The sequence below is a fragment of the Lycorma delicatula genome, chromosome 8 (assembly GCF_047948215.1).
Source record: "Lycorma delicatula isolate Av1 chromosome 8, ASM4794821v1, whole genome shotgun sequence".
Taxonomy (NCBI): domain Eukaryota; kingdom Metazoa; phylum Arthropoda; class Insecta; order Hemiptera; family Fulgoridae; genus Lycorma; species Lycorma delicatula.
This window is the reverse complement of record NC_134462.1, coordinates 11,137,846-11,155,922: the sequence shown is the minus strand read 5'-3', so window position 1 is coordinate 11,155,922 and position 18,077 is coordinate 11,137,846. Positions and strand designations below refer to the sequence as shown.

General features: G+C 29.3%; 1 protein-coding gene across 1 annotated transcript in view; it reads left to right on the top strand.

Annotated features, from left to right (window-relative positions):
* The window catches only part of LOC142328870 (DNA-binding protein D-ETS-3-like), a 401,528-nt gene that overhangs the window by 268,672 nt on the left and 114,779 nt on the right, over positions 1-18,077 (top strand). The window contains exon 6 of the mRNA XM_075372998.1: positions 8,330-8,380. Coding sequence (XP_075229113.1) covers positions 8,330-8,380 — 51 coding nt within the window. The remainder of the gene's footprint in view (positions 1-8,329; positions 8,381-18,077) is intronic.

The following is an 18,077-nucleotide window of genomic DNA, read 5'->3' as shown; positions in this document are numbered from 1 at the left end:
CGTATTTGGCAAAAATCGAGGAAGGCCGGCAGGTAAGCAGTTACGACATCACCTTAAACATTCATCACCAAACAGTGTTGGAGAAAGCCGGCTACAAAAAGAAACTCGACGTTTAGGTGTCACATGATCTGACTTGGAACAGTCGAGCCGTTTCTGAAGTAGTTGATTGCGAGTGATGTAAAGTGGATAACCTACAACAACACTGTGGAAAAACGATCGCGGTTGAACCGAGGAGAAGCTCCACGGTCTTTGACAAAGCCCATACTGACGCACAATAAGGTTATGCTGTGCGTTTGGTGGGATCGGAAGGCTATCGTGTAAAGCTACTGCCGCCAGGCAGAACGATAGACCTCCCAACCCTGTTGGGGAAGACATCCATCCGCCTTGTGACGTTTCCGGTCGCCACACCACCTCCTCCGTTCCTAGTCCTGATGGACTTTAACGGGAGTCGTCTTTCGCCCTGTAACTTTTTACATCTCATAGTAATAAGCCAGGCCTCGTTGGGATGCCACCGATGTAAATGCCTCGGTAGACATTTACATCGGTGAACTCAGCTTTTGCTTTCGCTGCAGGCCTCGTCCGGACATCTCGAATGTCCTACATCGTTGGTCTCTGAACTAGCTAACCGATTTCGCGGAAGAACCGTGCGCCTAGTTCTACACTTTATAGAGCCAATTTCGTGTAAATGTCTTATAATTCGAGGCAATCGAATAAATAACATACCACCAAAAATGTTGCTCGCAAAAACGGAATATTCCTAATTCCCTTAGTGAACTCAACTTCAGTTCGTACCCTTGACTTGAGAACGATAGACCTGTACTATCGACGATTAGCGCAATTGCCCCTAGTAGCTTAAAAAAAAGACCGGGAATGGTCAATATAGCCAACCGCATACATCTTTAACGTCCCGTCAGACATTGAAAGAACTCGACTGGAAGATTTTAAATCATACACCGTACTGCTCAGACCTGGCACCGACAATCATTTGTTTCGGTTTCTGCAGAATCTCCCGAATAGTATTAAGTTAGTTTCAAAAGAGGCCTGTGAAAATGATGCGTCACAAGTTTTAGAACGGAAACCACAGTAGTCGTACAACGATGAGATTATGGTGTTGCTGGAAAAATAGCAGAAAGACATCGAAAAAATGGTGCATACATGGTGGCCTCGTGAAGTTATCTTCCGATAACCATAAATATTTTTTTCAAATTAAGTTTGTGATCATGGCGCCGTTTGGTAAAATAACTATTAAACTATTAAATATAATGTTATGAACAGCTTACCAAAATTCCATTTGATTACCTCAAGCGCTTTCGGCTATTCTACCATCTTCAGAAGGAATTTATAATTAAAATATATAAAAATGTAAAATTCTCATAATAAAATTAAAGACGTAACAATTAATCGTCATTTTGTAATGTTAAAATCATAAATTAAAGTAACTACATCCGTTTTATTATAAGAGTATCACAATCGAGTTGATCTAGTGGTGAACGCGTCATCGCAAATCAGCTGATTTCGAAGTCGAGAGATCCAACGTTCAAATCCTAGTAAAGGCAATTACTTTTATACGGATTTGAATACTAGATCGTGGTTACTGGTGTTCTTTGGTGGTTGGGTTTCAATTAAATCACACATTTAATGGTGAAATAAAAAAGAATGGTCAACCTGAGACACTTCAAGACTACACACTTCAATTACATTCATACATATTATCCTCATTCATCCTCTGAAGTATGTTCTGAAGGCGAAAAAGAAAACCACCAAACCATTTCTAAGATGTGTGGTTACAATTAACCACACATCTTAGAAATGGTTGACGTGAGAGTGTACAAGACTACATTTCAGTTACACTCATACATATCATCCTCATTTATCCTGTAATAGTCAGAATTATCTAGATAATAATTGTGATAGTCTTATAAAACGGACTAATTACTTTAACTTCTGACTTCCGTATAAAAGTAATTGCCTTTACTAGGATTTGAACGTTGGATCTCTCGACTTCGAAATCAGCTGATTTGCGATGACGCGTTCACCACTAGATCAACTCGATTGTGATACTCTTATAATAAAACGGACGTAGTTACTTTAATTTATGACTTTAACATTACAAAATTACGATTATTTGTTATGTATTTAATTTTATTATGTGAACTTTACAATTTGATATATCTTAATTATAAATTCCTCCTGAAGATGGCAGAATAGCCGAAAGCGCTTGAGGTAATAAAATGGAATTTTGGTAAGCTATTCTTAAAATTATATGTAATACCCACAACTGTGTTTTCAATTTTGACCTCCAAAGGGTCAATATATTTTAGACAACCTAATAAATTAATGAACCATATGAAAAATCTTTCTATTAATTATTTAAAATACAATTAAAAGATTTTTTTTACTGAAACAATAATACTATGTCGTTGACTTTTTAAATAGCACAAATTAAACATTTAAATATGCTTTTACTGAATCCCGTTCAACGTGTACTTAAACATTTTTTCAAATAATTTTCAATTGTATGGATCGGAATAAAATATTTATTTATTTAAAATAGAATACATATTAGTCTTTTAAAATGCAGAAAATACGTAAAGCAATAGGAAATTTTTAAAAAAAGTTTTAAATATTTATTTTTATTGTTTTTTTAAAGAATTATGGTTAAAATATCTTCATTTTTCTAAGCTGTTGTAATTAAAAACAAATTGGGCCAACCTAATGAAGAACTGGTCTTGTTTTTTTTTTTTAATTGTATTTGCAATATTAATTAGAGAAATTTTTGCTTATTTATTTTAATAAAAATACTAATATGTATGTAAAAAATTGTATTAAAGGAAATTATTATTTTTTTTATATTATATTAATAATTAAATTCCGTGTATTAATTACTAATTACTTTTAGATGTATTAATTTGCATAAATAAGTAAGGTATGCATGTGTGTTATTGCAACGGTTAAAGTTTGCTCAATAACGTATAAATATATGTATATATTAAGTACGCAGATAAACATGAACTACATATTATTTTGTAAATAAAAAAAGGAACGATAAAAAAAATAGCTTGTATATGTAAAGTTAACAATATTTCGTGTTATATTGTAATAATAATAACGACAACAAAGTTAATGAACCGTGGTATTTCAACAGTACTAAAATTCAGCCCGATAAAATTATAAAAAAATCTAAAAAGGATCAAGTAGTAACAGTGTTTTTATAGGTAAACATAGAAGAGAACAGGCGGCCTTAATGTTTAGTACCAAGAAATTTCCATCCCGTAACCCGCGCGCGTCTACAGTAAAGAACTATCAAGGAGAGGGGATAAAAGACTTGTCGTAGGAGGGTAAAACCGGCGCTCCCTATTGGTTATCATCGATTTTTCAAGCAAAGTTTTAGCTCCGCCTTTTCACCCTTAACGACCGTGAAAACAGGAGACAGCTCGCAACCTGGTGGCACTTTGTGTAACTGTTGAACGAATCCAAACTCATTTGTTATCGGTAACTCGCGACGACCACGAGTTCACTTCTTCTTATACGTACAGCTGGTTAACTGATCACCTGTATATAATATATATATATATATATCTATATATTCACTCATATACATATACAGTTCATATCTATTATTCCTATTACTATGTATTATTGTATACAAAATATATAAATTTAGTTTTATATTATTAACCGTTTATATATTATTAAGTACATGTTTTAACATGGTGCGTTGGGTTAATTACTTGATCACGTGATCTGTGACGTCATCAAAATGTTGGACATCAAAACATCAGCTGATTATCTTAGTCGTACCGGGACATTTACTAATTTCTCTATGCTTTTTGCTGGTATGTAACTTTTTTTTACGTATATAAATACGCTAGTATTTTAAATATGTTTTTACATATATTATTTTACTTTTTATGTTATGTACATGTTTATTTATTTAATAATTTGTACGATTTTTTTGTATTATCTGTATTTATCATTTCTTTTTTTTTTATTATCTATTTTTATAAAACTAAAGTTAGGTGAAATTCAAATATACTGCTTATACTAATTTTGTTTACATGTATTGATTTTGTTTTTTCCTTGTTTACATTTATTTTAAAATTTCTTAATGATATTTAATTATTTTTATCGTCCTTAATTTACTGTTTAATTTATATTTTACTGCTTAATCTTTTCAGGATTTTTCCAGAAATATTGATGAAAATTTTAATAATGTTTTTACAGATTAAAAAATGAAAAGATTTTGGTTTAATTTTATTAGAAGGAATCTCCTCATATCTTTGATTAAATAAAATATAATTCCACTTTTTTAATAATTTATTTATACATGTATTTTATTTATTTACTTAAAGTTTTAGTTAACATGAGTAATTAACTAATGCTGATTTTTTTATTTGTTTTATTAACATTCTACTGAATTAAATAGTTAGGTTTAATAGAGGTAAATATTTGGTGTATAATCTTAATAAACAAATCTGAAACATTTAATTTGTTTTTATTATTATTATTATTTTATTTTCATTATGTAAGAATATTAAATAAATTAATATATTTATTTTTTTATTATGACGGAAATTCCAATAGATTATTTTTATAGCCCTTTTATTTCATTTTTATTATATTTAAAAAAGAGCTATATTTATTTTCTATAAATCTTCTAGATTAGAAAAGAATTTTATGTATTTTAAATGAAAAATTGCTAATAATTTGTGAAAAAATCTCTTCAAGATGCGATATATTAATAATTAAAAATAAAATGCTATTATTTGATACCTGTTCTATTATTCCTGCTTGTCGTATTGTTAAAAATTTGATTTTTTGTTATTACATCTATATTATACTTAAGATTACAAGAACTTAACATTTATTAATGCATTATTAACATGTGATCATTAATGAATCAATTGGTACAGCTTGAATTTCATTATATAAGTTTAAATGTTTTATGTGTATTTTATTTTTTAGGAGCGGTGTGAAATTATGTTAGTAAGTCGGATAAATTGTATTAAATTTTATCACTTGTGTGGGACTTTCGGTTGTAAACATATGGTTCGGAGTTAATTAGATGAAGTATAAATTTCTAGGGTAGAGAAAATATTAATTATTAGATCCAGTCTAATAAAATTATTTAACAAATAATTTTCCCAGGAATACGTCAATTTAAAATAATTTTGAGTTTTAAAAATAAAAATTGATTTGAAAATTTTAAAAATACAATAGTATTATAATTTAATAAACTTAATTTTTTAGCATCTTTATTTTACTGAAAAATTTATCCACTTACAGATTTGATGTATTCATGGTACTGGTATAAAAATTGCTATTCAGTACTTCAGTCATTTGATTACATTAAAAGTTCATGTATATACATGAACTTTTAATGTACACATACATACACATACATACATATGTATTATACAAAAATATGTGTGTTTGTGTAATATATTTTTAGTAAAAAATAAAAAATGTATGATCATCATAGGTTAAAAAAGGCTATCAAAACGTTAATATGTTCGTGTGTGTGTGTGTGTGTGTGTGTGTGTGTGTGTGTGTGTGTGTGTGTGTGTGTGTGTGTGTGTGTGTGTATAAACATAATATTATAGAAATATCTGAAAAAATGATTGAGCATTCTTAAAATAAATTAGCTTAATTTAAATTCTAAGCTGCTCTGACTAGGATTATATTTATAAAAAATGTTAACTGAAAAATATATTTGAACTTCTTTATATAATTATTATTTTTTATCCTAGTCAGAACAGTTTAAGATTTAATTAAACTTATTTTTTTAAGAATGCCCAATAATTTTTTTTCAGTTAGATTTTTTTAATTTAAAAATGAGAATTATATTTTAGAATTGTAAAATTTTATATTATTTAAAAAAAAAAAAAAATATATATATATATATATGTATATATATTTTTTAAGAGTAGGCGTACTGGATTTTGAAATACATGTTTTTCTTAAACCTTTTATTCAAAAATTTCTGTTTTTTCCCTTTATTGTGGTTAAAAGACTCGAAGTTACGTGTTCAACAAATTTTTATTTTTACAGAACATTAAAAAGTTTCCTTTTCACCATGGATTGAAAAAAATTTAAAAGTTGGTATTTTTATTTTATTTATTTCTTAATTCTGTCACAAATTTTATTTTATTTATTTTTTAATAAAGGATTATGGATTCTAATAAAAAAAAAACAAAAGTATCTCCCACAGTACTTGAAAATTAAACAACTTAAAAACAAAATCGGAAAAGTTCATAAAATACCCGAAAAAATGTAACCAGCAGTGACGTAAGGGGGTTTTAAAAACCCCTTACGGGGGTTAACAAAAAAAAAAATGGGAGGGATAAAATAATAAGATGGTAATAAAAGATAAACGTAACGAAAAATTTAGATAAGAAAAACCAGTTACGAAAGAAGTACAATATTAAGAATAAATTTAAAAGAAATAAGCAATAATTTTAGGTATAAATATATATTCAAGGTAATTATGCGCGATTATAAAATGTTCACATTTAAATTTTTGTAGATGTAATACAGTTTTACAGATGTAAATGTAATAAACATTTTTTAACTTCGAACTAAGATTAATTCAGGATTACGTAATTTTTCATTGTTTGGTATTTATTTATAATCTTTGAAGTAATATTAATAATAATCTAATTAACCGAAGAATAATAGTTAAAATAATTTAAAAGGAGTTCCCGTGATTTCTTTACCAGAACAAACATATTAAAATGCATCGGCTTGACCGATCAAAATTCAGCCGTATAATTGAAATTTTTATCTTTTTACGACTGCAACAGGTTATATAATGAGCATCATTACTTTAAAAGAAAGTAATCTAGCTGATATCGCGTGTTTTACATCAGATGCTTTACAAATATTAACTGCCATTAAGTTGGGAAAGTCTTATTTAAATTATATAAATTACCTTGGCTTAAAAAAAAGTTGTTAGATTTGAGCTACAATTTTTTTACATATTTTTACTAACGATTTAATATGTAGTATCAGTTTGATGCTATGAATAAAAAAATTATATATAACATCTGTTTACCGAGTGTAAATAATAAATTATGAATTTAAAATTGGAAAATTAAATATTCCTACCAATCTTAACACAGAAGTTCTTTTTTTTGAAAAAAAAATAGGTGTTTCAACGGTAAAAATTATCGATTGCAAATTGCTTATTGAATAAGAGATACAATTAAACTTTTTGTTGTTTTTTTATCCGTAACCCTTTTTCCAACTACCTGCTCACAATCTTTTATTAAAATTAATTTTTCTAAATTTTTTTACGTTAAAAACCAAGTTCAAGTAATTTCATTTCTTTAAAAAAAAAAAAAAAGAATTTAAATATTTTTTAAATTTCTATTTAAAAATTAAATATATACTGTGTATCATTGTAGTAAGATACTACATTAGACAATATGTTTTATTTTTAATTGTCTATGAATAAATAAGTTGAAAAATATGAAAATTATTTTTCTTTTATTAATAAGAGGTGACTCACTCCCATAGAAATACTATTTATTAGTAATAACTTAATAAAATTAAAAAAATTAAAAACTATATTTCTGCTTACATAATTTACGTAAGTATAGTTTTTTGAAGTATTGAATTTTAATTTTATGAAAACTGTATTTAAAAATCTTACCCAAATCGACGGAGGATTTTTTATGTTAACTTTTTTTCGTTATAATTATGCATATATATTATATTGTTATTCAATCTATTAAAAATTATATATTTACTTCTTGGAATTTCAACCGAAAATTTCAAGTTAAAATTCTTTTACGACTTAGAATTTTTGTTAAACTTAAAATATTGTATAAAAGGTTTTTATAGCCTAGTAATATCATAATTTGAATATATATTTATGAAAATATGTTTATTGTTTTTTTGTTTTTTTTTTTAAATAATAAAACCATTAGTTTCTTATTTTCTTAGTGATGTATCACGTTTCAAATTATAAGAAAAATGATGTTTCATATTTTACTTTTTATTTTCAACCTATTTTGGAAGCATCTTTTTTTGAAATTTTTAAGTTTTGTATTATAAGTAATTACAAATAAGTAGTATTTATACCTTTTATTAATAAAAGAAAATAATTTTCGTATTTTCAAACGTTGTTTATTCATTTACATTTAAAAATAAAATATATTGCCTAGTAGTATAATCTTACTACATTGACATACAGTATTTATTTAATTTTTAAATAGTAATTAAAAAATTATTTTTAAAGATAATATTACTTATTATAATTGCATTTTATTATTAGTAATAGTTTTTTTTAAATTAAATTTGATGATAATTTAATTTTTTATTTCAGATACGTCATATAAAGGATCATGGAGTGCCCATACTGCTGGCCAATCGCAAGGTAGGATAATTTTTTTTTCGTTAAATAATTTACCGTTCCTTAAGTTTAAATAAATTTATTAATTAAGAAATGCTAGAAACTTCTAAAAAATAAATCCAGAACCAGTTGGATGAATAATTGTATATTTTTTTTTTATTGATAATATTAACATGCTTAATCATTTTTTTTTTCAATAAATATTTGGTTTGTTTATTCAAATCTGCCATCTCTTTCATGACCGCTGATTTCAGAACACCAAAGTAGTGGAAAGGAGATTTTTTACCCGATCATCATATTTTTTATAATATGTCATATATTGTAACCTTGATTTCGTATAAAATTTTTTTTAAATATCTCGATTGTTAGAAATCGACATTTAAACAAATTAATTAATTTTTTTCAAGATAAAACCTTTAAGATTCTAGCTAATAGTATATAGTTCAGGTCGGCCCAGTTGAATCCCGGGAACCCCGAAGCGGACGCTGGATTTATTCCAGGGCCGCAGAACTCGCTTCGGTTGCCATTCCCGTCTAGCCAGAGGGCTTCGTCCCTCTGGTCTTGATTGTTCCATATCCTCATGGTTGTAAAAATAATAATGATAAATAAAAATTAAAGTATTCAGTTTTTAGAGAAATTTAAAAAAGAAACTAAATTACAAAAGACAGAATAGTAGTAACTTTTTTTCTTTTTTTTCCTGTTTAGCCTCCGGGAATCACCGTCAGGTATTACTTCAGAGGATGAATGAGGATGATATGTATGAGTGTAACTGAAGTGTAGTTTTGTACGGTCTCAGGTCGACCGTTTCTGAGATGCGTGGTTAATTGAAATCCAACCGACAAAGAACACCGGTATCCACGATCTAGTATTCAAATCCGTATAAAAGTATATTTGAATTGGAACTCTCGACTTGGAAGTCAACTGATTTGCGAAGACGGGTTCACCGCTAGACCAGTCCGGTGGGTAGAATAGTAATAAATATGGTAACTAAATTACACACCTTTGAAACGAAAGATTCATAATTTATTTCTGTTGCCGTAGTGACAGAAATATATCGATGAAGTAAAAGAATTAATATTTTTTTTCCTTTAATGGATATCTTTAATTAATAATCTCCAACCCCCACGTGAGCTAGGAACTCCGTCTACCGTTCCCGACGTAATACGACTTATCCTGAAAATTTGAAAACAAACTGTTAGTTCTTGCGTGATGCCAGAACAAACAACAAAACTTTTGGATTTGTATATAAAATTCACTCTTCGACCAATGAAAAATTAAATTACAGGTTTGTCCTACGTAAAGATTTTATTGCAGATTTCAGACCATCAGACATTTTTTTATTGTAAAAGATCATTACTTGAAGGAAGTGATTTTAAAAACTGAGAAGTACCGATTTTAACATCGGTAAAGAATTTTTCTATTAACGGCTTGTTTAAATAATTTATTTCCATCCATTTTTCCTTATTTTTTCAATTCATTTAGGATTCCTATATAAAAATTGTATTGCATTAGATAATATCCTTGATTAATTTGGTTTTTTAATAGATAGTTATTGCATGTGTACAGTTACGTAAAAGTTTTGCTATCGGAAATTTTTTCAGATGGAGTTGTCTTTCAAGGATTGTTAATGTCAGTTCAGCAGCTAACATTATATACAGCCATTATCGCTAATACAAACTTCAGTTGATTATTTTTCCTAAGATTTAATCGTACATCGATGGAGGAATAGCAACCAATAGATCAAAACAATAAAAAAAAGAAATTTACTAAACTTGATAGCCTTTTTTTTATTTACTAAAACAATATTTCGTAGCATCAACATAGTTTTTTATTTAAGTAGTACACACTGTATACTGTAGTTTCCTGTATTTACTATTTTATTTAGATAGTACCCACACTGTATTCTGTTGTGTTCTGCATTTACAAAAAAAGTTTTGAAACAAAGTACAGAAAAAGTAAACGTATTTACTCTATACCTGGACATTATGTTCTGCTTATCACGTGTTTCTTGAGCGGCCCGTACCGTAATTCTTGGAGTGTGATGCACCTTTTCATAAAGCACGTGTGGATTTTCGGAAGACCTAAAAAGCACATTTTTTTATTTACAACCCTACAACCCCGTCTAGGTAAAGATGTGCATCATCTGAACACCAAACCTTGTTCAACAATACGACTTGGTTCACAGCCCATCGAATCCTATTCTTTGATGTTTATTGTCAACCGTTAATTTAGGCAGCACTGTTACTTTGTACGGATACAAACATAAAACGGTTTTTAAAATTCGCTGCACAAATTGCCTAGAAATCCCAAGTTCTGCTGCTGCTTTTCTTGTTTATTTGCCCGGGCTTTTCAGCAACGCTGGTCTGACAGCTTCGAAATTCTGTGAAGAACGAACATCGGCAGACCGATAGCGCTTACTCTGAAATACTGAACCATCACTATTAAATTTTTCGTAAAGTCTACAACACAACCTTTACACGCTGTTCAACAGTCAGTCTTTCTTTGTGGAACTCTACACAAACAGTGCACTCAGCTATTCAAAAACACATTAATGTAAATAATTATTGCCAAAACAAATCTTGGATCATTTGGTGCGCCATTCTATACATGTATATGTTTGTTCGTTTTAAATTCAACAACCGCTTAGGTGGAATGAATGATTATACGAGGTGTGATCAAAACATATGGTGAATAATTTTTTATTAAAAAAAGTAATAAGGTTACATAGAATTCGATTTAATCTCCTTCAAAGTACTGTCCTTGGCTAGCAATGCACTTATCCCAACGTTGACTCCATGACTGGAGGCATTTCTGGAAGGCGTCTTTCGAAAGGGCTTTCAGCTGCTCGGTCGTGGCCCTCTCAATGTCAGCGATGGTGTCTAAATGTTTTCCTTTAAGCACAGTTTTAATTTTTGGGAAGAGCTAAACGTCGCATGGTGCTAAATCCGGTGAGTATGGCGGATATGGACAGACAGGAACACTTTTTTCGGCCAAAAACTCGCGAATGAGAAGCGAGGTGTGACACGGCGCGTTGTAGTGGTGAAGAAGGAAGCCATTGGTTCATTTTTCTGGTCGCTTTCTTCGTACGTCGTTAAAAGTTAAAATGCTTTGAACGGATCCGTACGAGATGTTAAGGTCTTCCGATAGCTCTCGAATAGTCATTCGCCTGTTTGAACGAACCACTGTTTCCACTTTTTGCACATTTTCAACTGTTTTTGAGGTTACTGGACGTCCCGCACGCTGCTTGTCTTCAACAGACTCATTTCCATTTTTAAATCCATCATACCATTTGTACACAGTCTTCAAAGTTACCGCATTATCGCCGTACACCGATTATAACATTTCGTGAGCTTCTTTGGCACTCTTTTACAACTTAAAACAAAACTTAATGTTAATGCGTTGTTCAAAATCCATGTTGTGCGACAGACACGATAAACACAACCTCACTCTAGCGGCCCTGGCAGCTGACCGGCAAGCTCGAACGTGTTACAACTTGTCCCTGCCTGTCTTAGTTGATCACGCTATTGGACAAATTACAGCATTTGGATGTAGCGTCGGCAGTTGCCGCTATAAAAATTCATTCACTGTATTTTTTTGATCATACCCCGTATAGCGATATGTGTATTAAACCTTTAAGGTGGTTTTTTTTTTATAGTAAAATAATCAAGATAGGTCTGTTATTAGCTGAACAGTAAAGCCTGTGTATTTTATAGCATCATATTTTGTGTAGCAGTTTTCATTCGTTGATAAACCAAATTTCGTAAAAAATTGCTACCGTTTAATTATTTAGATTGGAATTTAAATATCCGAGTTTTATTTTAGTATATAATTTATAAAAATTAATACTTTATTTTTCAGATATCAGAAATTTAATAGAAAATTTTATCATATCATGATTACTCGTTTTTTGTGTGATTGACGTAATCTTCAGTCATGAATGACTGCTATTTATATTGTACTTATAAAATTAATGAAGTTACGCCAAAAGAGGCTTTTGTTTTAGTGGTTTTGTTTGGTGGGCTCCAAAAAAAAAAATAATCCGCGCTTGAAAATAAATTTAAACTTGTTCTCCTTTGAATAAAGTTCTCTTAATTTACATGCTCAGAAATGCATCTGACAAAAATATATTTAAACGGATTTCCTAGAAATTTTTCTTCTGATTTCAAGTTGATAATTTTCGTTTAAATCTTTTTTTGATATCAAACCGTTTTGCAATTACATCATTTAGTAAGGTCTGCAAGTTTTTGTGAATTAGTTATGAGTGAGCTTTTTTGTAAAAGATTTTTTAAATTTTCGAATAAATTATTTAATGAAATTTCGATTGGGGATTCTTTTTTATTTTTTATCGACTATTTATTTCTTATGTTCCCGTAGTTACATCCGCATCACTACTAGTTTTTGTACTGAATATTAACAATTTTTATGTTTATTTTAAAGTACTACTTTTATTACGGTATTTCTACGATTTCATTTGATCTTTGCAAGTAAATACTGGGGCTGTTGTTATCACCTGTGTATCACCAAATATACCGTTTCTTACATGATCTGTATAATGTATAATTTATTATCTTATATATTTATTATATATTTTTTTTTTGTAATTTATTTATAAGTTTTATACGCTTTATTTTATCTAAAAATAAAATAATTTCTTTTTAGTTTATCAGTACAATAAAATACTGGAATAAATTTCTTAATTAAAGCGAAGTGTTTTAAGTATAAATTAACATAAGTAAACATATAAAATAGGATTTATTTTCTGTTTGTCTGTTTATATATGTAAATTATATAGATGTAGAATCGATGTATGAAAAAAGGTGAGTAAATTATATATATATATATATATATATATATATATATAATCATTTGTTTGATGTGAGATAGGTGGATTGTTGGCCTGAAGCCGGATTGTATTATTTTAGAGAAGGGCGAAGAAGTGGATATGGTACAGAACGATGGCATGTGGCGTTTTACGAGGGTTGAGACATGCAGAGCGTTTCCGCCGGATTTGCATTCTTCCGTTATTGCCCGCGGAAACGACAACTTTCCTCTCGGCTATCCGCCACCTCTTGCACACCATTCTACAAACTACCTCCCCACTATATCAGTTGTCTACCGCCTCATACCAACTGATTACATTGACCACTGACCTTATGTAACATTAAAATCCACAAAATACGTACTTCTTCCAAAATTTACGCAATAAATTTTAAATGTATAAAATTATTTTAAATATGGATTTTTTTTGTTCAGTAATTAAGTAATTATTTATTATTTAATTTCTATTGTTATAATTTTTTATGTATGTGTAGTAATTAAAAAAAAAAAAAAAAATAGAATATAGGTAAGCTTTATTGTTAATATTAATTGCAATTTATGTTAAGCTTGCCATGTTGCCCCGCAATTACCCTAAAAAAATATCTGGGGTGATGTTTTTTATTCCTAAAATTTTTATGCTGTTACTAAAATTCATGCTAAAAATCTCTGAAGGAATTCTTAAAGACCTCTTTTTTAATTTCCTTCCAAATCTCTCTCGTCTACTCCTAAAAAAAAATTAAGGATGACCGATTCGTTATAAATAATCGGACATAATTTTTACAATTTTTTTTTTTGTAAAATATCCTATATTGCAATGAAATTGCACACTATGATAGATGGGAGACTGAAACTCGGTTATTTACAATTATTTTGCTGTGACATTGTTTAGCAAGTCATAGTAAAATATTACGGGAATAACTTTATCTTGCTACTTAATATAATTATATAAGATTATACTATTCATTAAAAAAATATACACTATTTCCGGCATTATGTACTAAATACAGTTCGTTGCTTTTTTGTGGGAAATGTTTTTAAAGTGTCAGGCAATTTATATACCTGAGTGTATCACAATTGCATACCTTGCGCTTTACGTGCAAGGTATACCTTGCTTATTGCATACCTGGCTTATTCTCTTCTTTTTTTATATTTGAATTTATTTATAATACATTTTTTTTATTTAAAAAGTTATTATTTTTACTTTCTTTTTTCTTCTAATTAATATATCTTACCGTTACACTACAATCTACCGTTACTCTACTATCTATCCTGCTATCTACTATCTACTGTTATCACGGTTAATAATTTTTAAATATATTATGTTCGTATGTTCTAATTGTATTTTATTTTTATAAACTGTTAAAAACAATTTTTTTGATTTTGTTAAGAAATATATATAATATAAATACGTATGATTTATAGTTTTTCTGTAGATAGCATTAACAATTAATATTGCATAGAAAATAATAAGATCCAATTTTAAAATCATTATTTTCATCATTACAATGCATATTCTTGAAAAACAAAAGTACACAAACGCAGTTATATAAAATTGTAAGTTGTTTAAAAAATATATCTTATTTTAGCCCCGGAGCCATCCCAGGGTCTACACAAGACCTACCCCAGGGCCGCAGAGGGCTCCGCCCCTTGGACCCCCTGGAGAGTTGTTTGTTACCGTCGTGGTTATGAGAATAATACTGATAAATAACAATTAAAGTATTCAGGCTTTATTTAAATCTGAAAAAGAAACTAAATTACAAAATACGGAATATTAGGAAATATGGTGACTGAAGTACATAATTCCTATGACGACGCCCTAACTTATTTCTGTTGCGATGGTGTCAAATATAATGAACTAAAAGGTTAGTCGTTTTCTGTAATGAAAATCATTAATTCGTAGCCTATGGCCTATGGCCTCGGTAAGCAGTCGGTCGGTTGATTCTCAAGTGATGTGGAAACAAACAAATAGATAAACTTTTGACTTTATATATAAGAAAATGTACTAAACAAAGTGAGTGTTATACTAATTAGTGACTTATTGTACTAATTAATTTAAATGTCAGGAAAAGATTTTTGAAAGTATATGTTTGGAGTATCGCTTTATATGGAAGGGAAATTGGACAATCGGAGTATCTGAGAAGAAAAGATTAGAAGCTTTTGAAATGCGGTGCTATAGGAGAATGTTAAAAATCTGATCGGTGGATAAAGTGACAAATGAAGAGGTATTGCGGCAAGTAGATGAAGAAAGAAGCATTTGGAAAAACATACTTAAAAGAAGAGACAAACTTATAGGCCACATACTAAGGCATCCTGAAATAGTCGCTTTAATATTGGAAGGAAAGGTAGAAGGAAAAAATTGTGTAGGCAGGCCACGTTTGGAATATGTAAAACAAATTGTTAGGGATGTAGGATGTAGGGGGTATACCGAAATGAAATGACTAGCACTAAATAGGGAATCTTGGAGAGCTGCATCAAACCAGTCAAATGACCGAAGACAAAAAAAAGCGTACTAACGTGCAAATGTACTTTTTCATTCCTTGTAGAGGAGCAACTAAGAACCTCCTTCGTCTTTACTTTCAAAAGTAAGCCTTGCATGGAATACTTATTACTTTTATTAGTAGTTTGACTATTTTCGTCTTTGACTTACCTCATATCCAGTTATCTGCAATCGTAATCGTCATCGTAAATCAGCTGATTTTAAAGTCGAAGTTCTAAGGTTCAAATCCTAGTAAATGCAGTTACTTTTATACGGATTTGAATACTAGATCGTTGATATCAATGTTCTTTGGTGGTTTCGTTTCAATTAATCACACATCTCGGAAACGGTCTACCTGAGATTGTTCAAGACTACACTACATTTACATTCATACATATCATCCTCATTCATCCTACGGTAAAGTGTATATAAGATGTCAGCCTGAAGACTGGTTAGAAATACTCGTGACTAATATCTTCATGTATTATATAATTTCCAATGTTTATAAAGATTTTTAGAGATTTAATATTTCTATTTGGTGAAGAAATATTCACGATTAAGAGGTTTTGTGTACCAGCCAGTTCTTTTCTGAAACGAATAACGAATCAAACTATTTCCCCGATGACAGTACAGTATATTCTAATTTATTTACTGAACCTTGGAAGGTATTTTAATTAAATACTTTATTTTTTGAGATTACATTAGTAAGTAGTTTTGGCATATTTAAGTAATGTGAATGACTTTCATTAACTCAAATTGTACTTTTAATTATCATTATTATATGAATTGGTAACTTTGAAAAAACTACTTTATTATAATTACGCAGTACAAAAACGTTTTTAAAACTCTTTTAAAATGAAGAGTAACAGATTAAACCAATAATAATTAAACGAAAATATACATAAAAACGGTTTTTTAAAAATTAAAATATAACTGTAACGATTAGATTAGTTAAATAGGGAACAATTATTAGGCAGTTATCAGCTTTTCAATTTACAGTAAAGATTACAGATTTCAGTAATTGTTAGGGGTATTCGTCTCCGGATGAAAGCGGATGAAAATTTTATAAGACTGTGATTTTTTTAGTTATTTTATTATTTTGTAGTTTAATTATTTTTTTTTAAATTTTATTTATTGTCTGTCTTAAATTTGGACAAAAATAATGGTATAAATGATTCTACAATTGTTTCTTGGTTTGATTTTTCATAGTAATCAGGTTTACTGTAGCTATGGTTACTATTAAACTGTTGTAAATTAATCTTTTATCTATTTTTATCAGTATTTCACCGTAATATAAAGTATCAATTACATTTCAATTTATATACTTTGTTCTATATGATCATTTTTGCCTTCGGCCTCGATCAAAGCTTTGATTTTACCATCGGCTTCTTGATGGGTGATTCTATTGCGAGGGGTAGCCCTAATCGCATCATGAGGGCAGGTTGATTTCTGTTCATTTTCTCCCTTCAATACAAATTGAACACTCCACATGTTTCCCTCTCGTCTGAATGAAACAAATATACTTTTACAACGCGGCACTAGTCTTTTTTTTCTGGTATTCCTTGTTTTTTCTTTTCTTTAAATAAATTTCATAGTTCTTTAAAAATTCTCTTAAATCGTTAAAATTTATTTATAAATAATTTTGTTGGATTTCTTAAAAATTAAATTTTTTTTGTAATTTTGATTAATATCTCTTTATTTATGATAAAATTTAGAAAGATGTATATGCTTGTGGAAATTCTAATTTAAAACAATTTTAATGAAGGGACGACTACATTAACTGAACAGCAAAATATTTTAAACCATTATTTTAATACGTCTATATTTATTATTGGGATTAATGCGTTGATACGAGTAATGCTAGTTTTGGTATAATACTTTAATAAAAAAAAATCCCTTTTGGTACGCCGGAAGGTGTAAGTAGATTTCACCGGAGCTAAGTAGGGGATAAAAAAGATTTCCAATTTAAAGTGAAGAAAAACTTGTAATTTACTCAATACGACAATGATTGCATGTGAAAAAAAGTTTCACATGTTTAGCATACGACAAGCCCCATCTTCTTACAATTCCAGCAACGTTTTTGTCATCACTTGCCGTATATCAAAACTTGTTACAGACAAACGTTTTAGGTTATGCTTAGAGGACTAACGACCACTTTAAACCGATTCGATACTGTACCTATTAAGAGAAGTATGATTCCTTTATGTCTTCGAAACCCCATTTTTTCAACCCCCTGGGTCAATGGTTGGTGATATAAAAAAAAAAAAAATTATATGTTTTAGGCTCTTATCCAGAGATAGTAGCAACTTTAAATGAAATCGACATTTTGCTTAATAAGAAAGTTATAGCGATATTTTGTTTTTTCGAAAAAGCTTCCTCCCCATTTTCATCCCCATGGTCCGATTTTGCCCATTATCGAACTCGACC